The 8,895-nt window shown below is 35.5% G+C and overlaps 1 protein-coding gene across 1 annotated transcript in view; it reads right to left on the reverse strand.

The window, feature by feature from the left end:
- Positions 1-553: 553 nt before the first annotated feature.
- LOC142832347 (alpha-S2-casein-like B) overlaps positions 554-8,895 on the reverse strand; it is a 13,508-nt gene continuing 5,166 nt past the window's right edge. The window contains exons 2-6 of the mRNA XM_075942784.1: positions 8,690-8,818; positions 7,423-7,464; positions 4,043-4,087; positions 2,849-2,959; positions 554-649 (exon numbers count right to left, since the gene is read on the reverse strand). Coding sequence (XP_075798899.1) covers positions 554-649; positions 2,849-2,959; positions 4,043-4,087; positions 7,423-7,464; positions 8,690-8,818 — 423 coding nt within the window. The remainder of the gene's footprint in view (positions 650-2,848; positions 2,960-4,042; positions 4,088-7,422; positions 7,465-8,689; positions 8,819-8,895) is intronic.

The following is an 8,895-nucleotide window of genomic DNA, read 5'->3' on the forward strand; positions in this document are numbered from 1 at the left end:
TTGAGACTCAGCTGCTCAGAGTGAACAGAACTAAGCATTCGTTTTAGTCTTACATGGCCAGATATAGTCCAGGAATATTACTCCAGTGTAGAAAGGCAGAAGATTTGTATCAACTATGAGGATAGTTTCAATTATCAAGGATGAAGTCTGGGAGAAGTGAGGCCACCAGAGAGTGTCGCGGGAAGAATGTAGCATCATCAGATTGCTAAGGAATGAAAGTTCTAGGAGGACAAAGAAGAGTTCTCATAGATTCTAACTGCTCTATTTTTTAAAAAATACAAGTCAGGTCACCCTTTTCAGCAAGACTGTTGAACCTTTAGACTGTATAGGAGAGGAGCTTGGGCTAAGAGGGCATGATAGACTGGACTGCTAAAGAAGTAAAGGATGGGCAGTTTATCGTGTCAAAGAAACAGACTTTGTCCCTGGTCTTTGAATCAAAGACATCCTGCAGTGTTACCTACAAAACCCATCTAACGCTTCCCCTATAACTAAATATGAAAAACAGATTTCCAAACTGAAATAAGCACCATCCTTCTTTCCCTTTGTCTACTTCTTAATCCTTTTCCCATTCCTCTACCGTCTCTGAAAATACTGATGCACGCAGGTGCTCACTGCAGCTCACACAGGCACTGGCTGTATTCTTGTCATTCTGTTATTTGAGAATATACTTAGAGGGATTATGTTCTAGCTGAAGTGACCAAGGTATCGCCAGCTTGTCCTAACTATTTCATGATTGTGTAGACAGCTCTCAGCCCTCTATACCCCCAACCATCACGTTGGCCTTGGCAACACAATTAAAATGTTCAAACCCTGACCATGGTTCAGATGTGTTAACACTATTAATTAAGTATAAGAAGGTACAAATATAGTCAGTGTATTACGTCTGAAGTTACTACTTTGTTCTGCCAAAAATAAATGTTGCAAGGTTTCTCTACTCTGACCTTCATTTAGCATTTATGTGATTGTGTTTTGCCTTTTAAAAATGCAATGTCCCTGAGCTTTAACTCAGGGCTAATACCTGAGCTGATGCTTTTGCCTGCTCTTCATCACTAGCCAAAGATAAAAAAAAGTTTTATAAACTCTTAACATAATTGTTTGTCCATTTCTCATATAGATTATTTCACAAGCTGAATTAGGTTCTCAGTGTCTGATTTCTGTGACTGTGGAATTGGAGGGAACATGTAGGGATTTGGTGAGGCTTTGGGATTAATGCTGTGGCAAACTGTAAGCAGAAATAGGCAGAGACAGGGTAAAGTAATGGTTTAATAGAACCATGATCTCGTGGTCTTTGGAGTTATGATCTAATTGTTGAAGAACTTTATATTCCTGCCACTAATATATAAGTAACAGAAATAACAATCACACACAAAAAAATGCACTTGAAATTTTATTTTTGAAAGGCAATGTAGTTCGGTGATTTAGGGACAGTGGTGAAAGCATAGTTAATAGTCTCCAACTCTGCTGAGATGAAACTTACTTATAGACCCAACGTAAGCAAACAAGAATAGAAGCCATTCAGAAATGGTTTGCAGTCTTCCTTCGGCTCAGCATTTCTGTCTCATTTGTACATCTGTCCTAGTATACTGGTTTTGAGAAGTAATTATAATAGAAAAGAAAGTGGAGATGTGGATTTAAACCTGTTAAAAAAGACAATAATGGATTTATGTTTATTATCCAAAAGATAATGCTTATTTGTATATAAGATACAGATATATGTCACAATTCTAGTTTAGCAGGATTTTAGTATTTATAACTAATATTAGTATTTGCCTACATCCCAAATGATGTCTAATACATCAGTATTTAAGAATTATTTGCATTTATGCTTAATGGAAAGTACAGAGAGGCTTGTTTATAACTTTGAGAAAATTAATGATTGATAGTTAATAATTAATTTGTTCAATCTAGCATGCACTTATTAAATGATGCAATTTGCCTTTTGATTAAATTTTGAAGCAATGTTTTAATTATTTCATAGTACTAGGCATATGAAATTTTACCAGTAATATTCAATCTAATTTTTTATTGAAGTTGAACATACATTACTTAAAATTATTAAGGACATATTCATTACAAAAAATCTTATTTAAATTACCACTTAAGTTAGAGGCATACTTATAAAAACAAGATAGATGCACTTAATTCAAGTGTCTTAAAAATAAAATTTAGAATATAAAGGCATAACACATTATATCGCCATATTTGTGAAAATAAATGAAGCAAATTTATTCTCATCTCCATGGAAATATTTGCAATATTCTAGTTTTTGCCATCTTCTATACAAACATCACATATAAAATTTTTATCTAAGTAAACTATCTTTAAATGCTACATGTATGACAAAGACTGCAATAAAATGATGTCACTGTTCATATCTAATGTGGTCAGCTATTTGTATCCAATCTTCAGACAGAAATCACATATTCTTAATTTTAAGCCTGTTTGCTGGTTTCAGTGCCCTGTTTATTCCTTATGGTAGTGAATGTATTTCTATTGTGGAGTTTTTTTTTTAATCAAGTAGAAGATTAATGTCAACCAAAGCTCATTTAAGCTACTGTTAGGATTTCAGGTGCTTTAAAATGCATAAACCTGTTGATTCAACAATTAAAAAGGTGTTGGTTAACATTTATTAAAGACCAAAAAAGTATAATTTTAATTCCAGAAAATTAGCTTCTTTATATGGTTTATAGTTTATTTATTTTTTTTTTTGCATTAGCGAAATTTCATTTCAGTTCATTTCAGGTTCTTTACTTGAAAAAATTATGAAATGTTCTCTTTCACTTCTTTATCTTACTTTTGCTAAAAATTTAACCAAGCTTCATATTGAAAATAAGCCTGGCACACTCACCAGGCTGGGGGTGTATGGGTAATAGCTCCGTAGGTTCATAGTCTTCTGATATTGATAAAGCAGCTGCACAAACTGAGGCCAGGTGATCATGCTGCATGGTTTCACTTTGTTCTAAGAAGAACACATGTGATTATTATCCCAGTATCTCATGTTTCAGAAAAGACCTGGACTTACCAAAGGAATAAAGATCTCATGTGGATAAATTCTTAATGGCAGGAGAAGGACTGTTTACTCAAACAAAAGTATCTCAGAGAGTGCATTCTCAGAGGAACCATAGAGTGTAGACAGCCTGTGGTCAATTCAGACCCCAGTGCTAAGAAACTGAAGGGAAAGAACCAAAAAGAAGTGAAAAGGAAACAGGTACAAGAGCAGGAAAGCAATTTGTTGATTACTAGGTTAAGTGTTTTAGCCCAGTGTTTTTCCCAAGTGTGTAGGAAAACCCTTATCCAAGCTCCTTTGTCTCTGTATGTTAGCTGTCTGGCAGACGTAGATGAGTTAACACAGAGAAAATGGGCTGTATGGGGCATCCACACAACTCATGACAGTGTTTGCATGCTGTGTTTGGAATCGTCTCTGGATCTGGCCATGGATTGATTCTTTTATAGGGATTAAAGCTCCCATTAAGCTCAGTAGCATCTTCCTCCAGGATGAGTTCCCGTTAACAAAATGCACTTATTTAGTTATGGATTTAGTTGTGTGTGTATGTCTCTGTGTGTGTGCATGCAAAAATCAGAAGACAGCTTGTGGTAACTGGTTTTCATCTCTATTACAAGGTTTCTAGGGAGTGGTGAGAGCCTTTACCTGTTGAACCATCTTTCTAGCCCTGAGAATCACCACGAACTGCTTGTTGGCTGGGTACTGTTTGAAAACGAATCGATATCCTGAGAGCCAGCTCTGTAGCAGCCTTCACAGGACATGAGGAAGACTTTTATAGACATTATCCTGAGTGTGAGGAGTGGAGTTGCAGGGGTGGGGTGGGGGACTGGAGCAGGAGGATTGACTTGAGTTGGACTAGCTTGGGGTACCTAGTAAATTCCAAGACTCCTTTGTCTCCTCTCAAAAACAAATAAAACTCCCCTCAAAAATTCACCACCAACAAAAAACTCAGCTTTCCCTAGAAGTTTCTTGTAGTCACTAGAATTTCCGCAGTGTCCAGGAATGAGAGTGTGTTACAATGGTGGCATGGGAGTTTACCATGTAGTCTTGGATGGTCTGTTCTTCGTCAGTCATCACAGTTTTCTGTGAAGAATAAAGATAGTTGTTTGAAATGCAAAAGAAAATGTTCTGGAAAGGTACATAACTAACTGAATCAAAAATACTTCACCTCAGTTGATTCCTTAGGGGTTGGGATCTGTTACACTTGGATAATCTACTGACAAATTTGTCTGTATCATTTCAAACAATTCAAGGCCATATTCACGTTTCCAGGAATGTATGACTTTAAATCTTATCAGACTATGTTCTCTCAGTGAAATAGTGAACTGAAAATATGTACTACTCCGACTTCAGATTCTGAATTTATCTTCCTTGTTCTTACCATTTTCACAGAGGGTGAAGAGGAGGAAGGGACACTACTGGCTCTGTTGAGGTGTCTGGCAGTCCTCAGGCCTTTTCTTGGAAGACCACTGTTTTACTAGAAGCCTTGAGATCTAGGTTAGCAATGTGCAGAGGAAGTACACTTGCCAGGCACTGAAGAGGAAGACTGCAGGCTATGTCTCAAGCCACTAGGCTCACATCCAGCTGCACCTTTTCACTGGACACTCTGTCCCCAGGCGTGCTCACCTGTTTGTCTAATTCTGCATGATCTGGCATTTCTTTCATGGGTGGTTTATATCATCTTTGGTTCAGTTCAGAAAACAGGATTATAAAGTCAGAAGAGAAGGCCCTTTGTTAATTATAGTCAAGGGGAGTGAAAATCCCAGTCTTGCTTTGGGTCATTTTAAAAGTGCCTAGTTCCATGGACCCAAAATTCAGCTATACGCATTTCAGAGAATGGGGAGGATGGATGGTCTAGGCCAGCAATTCATTTCTTTGCATGTGCCTAATACTTACAAGAGTTTATTTATTTCTACTGGATTCCATGAGGGGAGGAAAGAGGTTAACTTACTTGTAGCACACTTGCCTAATACACACACAAACAGATGCACAGACACAGACATAGACACATACATTTTGTTGGATATTTTGTTAAAGTTAACACGTCATTTGATTAGAATAGTCATCCAATAGCAAGAAAAAGCAGTATTTCTCAACAAGTATCTGGTTATTTGGTATTTAAAGGTACTGATTGACTTTCTAGATGAAGAACTAGAAGATTTCCTGAGAAGTAAAAATAGTAATCATAATATTAAGGAATCACTGAGGGCTACTGAATTCTTTTAGGTATGTTCTCAGTATTTGTGGAATTAAAGATCGTTTTCATATGACAGGGGCAACAGTTTAAGAATGACAGAGACCAACTCCAGTAAAGCTTGGAAAAGGAGCAAAATTTTGATTTAAACAAAGAAAAAGAGAAAGAAACTGAGGAAACTGTAAAACTTAGTGTCTGGGATAGGAAGCTTACATGAGAGGTCTTAACCAGGAAGACTTCAGCTCAGTTGAAATATTCAGAATTAAGGGGCTTAGAAAAATTTCATAAATGTTTTAGTTATCTGTTGGAAACATGAATCAAATGCAGATCAAATTAAACCAAAGCATTAACCTATCAACAGTCATCTTTAGGGTTTCTTTAAAGAAATAAATAAAAATTAAACACATTATTCTCACTGTGCTGATTGTACATAATTTCCTTTCTCTCTATATAGAAACTTCCAATAATGACTTAATAAAGAGAAATGTAAATTAATTTGTAGTACTTTTTAAAGTCACAGTTGTATATGTCCTCCAAATATGAAGATATGTAAGGGGCAGAATATTTGCTAAATATGTATTTTAAGACAAATGAATGAATAAATGAGTGAATGATTCCCTAGGGTTAATTTAAGTAACAAAGAAAGTAATTTATTTAATAAACTAAATATTTTATGTTTATGTTGAGTGTAAAAACATATAACTAAATTGTAGAGTGGAGTGAAATACCCAGAATTTGTCAGAAAGCAGAAAGTAAGTGACTGTAGGGTGTTCAGCCCTAAATAAAACATCTGTATTATCTCCATCTCCAAGTAGTTCAGGGAACATGGCAGAAGAGGGAGCAGAATTTTGTAAGATCCAGAGGCCAGGGAGAATTTCTGTAAAACGATGTTTTCTAGATACGACAGGGATGCTATAACCACAAACGAACAGCAGCTGTGGCTACTTGCACAAGACTTGTGCAAGATCAAGGTTATCAACACCTGAGCAGGAAGGGAAGAGGGCCACACCCCAAGGTGAACAGTTAAGGTGGCTGTTGGAAGAAGTCAGTTTTCTTTAGTCACATAGTCACTGGTGGTTACTATGTTCCTGCAGATGGCCCTACACCGTGTACACAAGGAAGCCCTAATCAGACTCATTGGGTTATTAGTATACATGCAAAACATAAGGATGTGAAATTTGAAGATATGAAGGAAGGGTCTGAGAGTAAAAGGGAGAGGATTGAGCAATAGATTTATCAATGTACACTGTATACATGTATGATATTTCTGAAGAATACAAACATTTAAAAAATGTTGGTCTCAAATTAAGGTTACTCTATCCTTTAGAATTTATATTCTGTCTTAATTAGACTTGCTATCGCTATTGCAAAACACAAGGAGCAAAACCAAATAGGGAAGGAAAGGGTTCATTTCATCTTCTAGCTTATAAATCCATTCCTGGGAGAAGTCAGGCAGGAATTCAGGGAAGGAACCTAGAGGCAGGAACTGACTTAGAGATTATGCAAGAATATTGCTTACTAGTTTGCTCTTTATGTCTTACTCAGCCTCTCTCTTATAGAAGCCAGGACCTCCAATCCAGGGATGGCGTGACTCACAGTAGTCTAGGCCCTCTCCATCAATCAGTAATTAAGAAAATGTTCAATAAGATTGCGAACCTAATGGGACATTTCTTTTTCAGTTGAGGCTCTCTCTTCCAGTATGACTCTAATTAAGTTGTACATTACCAGTGAAACAATAGGAGATAAATATTACCTCTCTGGCTTGCATATGCATGTCCATTTTCTGGTTGTGTTGCTACAAAATAAATAATATTATTCATATAAAAATGTAATAATGACATAAAACTAGTCATTATTGGAAATTTATATATACATATGAAATTATGTACAATCAGCACAGTGAGAATAATGTGTTTAATCCTTATTTATTTCCTTAAAGAAACCCTAACTACAAGTGCCCATTTTGGTAATCTTGCAAACAAATGATTACAGAAAGTCATGGACTAATAACAAGAAATTATTCCAGTTATCCCTAACTTTTACGGTGTGGTTCACAGAAGATTACACCTGTGTCTCACTGAGACCTTCACATGTATTCATAATATGTAAATAGATGAACAACCATTTTTCATAATCCTAGGTTTTCAAAGCTGCAAAACTGTTAAAACACACCAGCATTTACGTTGTATATTGTTTCAATGAAGCAATAAAAAATAAATATTACCTCTCTGGCTTGCATATTCATGTCCATTTTCTGGTTATATTGCTACAAAGTAAATAACATTATTTATAAAAATGTGAACAGTGAAAACAGAATAGAAATAATTTTCTAATTGTAATGGATATGATGATTTTGACTTACTTGCTGAGAAAGGATGTCAGATTCCTTTAAAATGAAAGAATAGTTTTTAATTATTTTTTATAGTGTTAAAGTTTAGCTATCTGTTGCCTGGCACTAAAATGTCTCTATCATCTCTGATATGTGGTGAGCATTTGAATGACGGCACTTTCTGTGGATATAAATGAGCTAGAGTTCAAATCCAGGGTAAGTCACTGGCCTCCTCTCACCCGGGTTTGATATCCCATATGTGTGCTGTATTCCTTGTTATAGTCGAAGTATTTTGATACATGTCCTTATAAAAGAGGAAATGATATTAAGAGTTTGGCAGTGTCTGCTAGTTCAAGTCTACTTGTTGATTTCTTAAAAGTTCACATTGGTGGCCTGATATTATCCTATGTTTCTTACAAGCCTGTTTTTTAAATTCTGTGGATTCTTTAATTTGTATATAGTATTTATAAATGAGGATAAAGAGCATCTACTACTGTATGTGACATATTGCTATACACATGCTTATTGACTATAAAATAGATAAAACATACATTCATTTAAGTTGTATCTCATTAATAAAACAATAAAAATAAAAGTTACAGTATAACGTTTTCTATAATAAAATGCTTTACCTCTCTAGCTGGACCTATTCTCTATTCTCCATGGAAAATAAAGGAAAAGGTTTGATGTTCTGATTGAAGGACAACGAAGACTCATCTTTTATTCCTAATGAAACAAGAAGCTGGGCTACCACTGCCTTATAGTTCCTCAAATCATGATTCTCCTACTAAATGAGAACAATGGCTTCTAATTTCCCCTACAGTAAAGAATGTTTAGGAAACCAATTACAAGGAAATATGACAAAATTCTGAGGGCACACACAGAAAATTTAAGTGAAATTTCTCATTATTGCTATTACTGACATTATTGTTTTATTAAGACTATACAGTAAGTTTGTTTACAACTTAATTTCTTTTTTCTTCTTTTATTGCAAATCAATTTCCCCCCTTAAATAATATATCCAGATTGTGGTTTCCCCTCCCTCTTCTCCTCTCATTTTCATCATTGGCTTTTTTGCTAAAATACAATTTGGGACCTTTCAACACTAATTACTTTATGCATTTTAATACTTTACTTTTTGCTTCCCCAACACAGAACTTACCAGAGCGTGAGGGAAGGGGAAGGCAGGGTTCACAATGTAACCCCATGGATTCCTAGCAATGTGATATTGGTAAAGATCCTTGAGGGCTTGAAGTGCTTTGAACTTCTGACTAGATTGGTAGCATTTGTTCTAGAGAGAAGGGAATATTAAAAAAAATAAGACAGAATAAGGATGTCAGAAGGAAACAAAAATACATACTTAGGAAG

This window comes from Microtus pennsylvanicus, chromosome 12 (assembly GCF_037038515.1).
Source record: "Microtus pennsylvanicus isolate mMicPen1 chromosome 12, mMicPen1.hap1, whole genome shotgun sequence".
NCBI lineage: Eukaryota > Metazoa > Chordata > Mammalia > Rodentia > Cricetidae > Microtus > Microtus pennsylvanicus.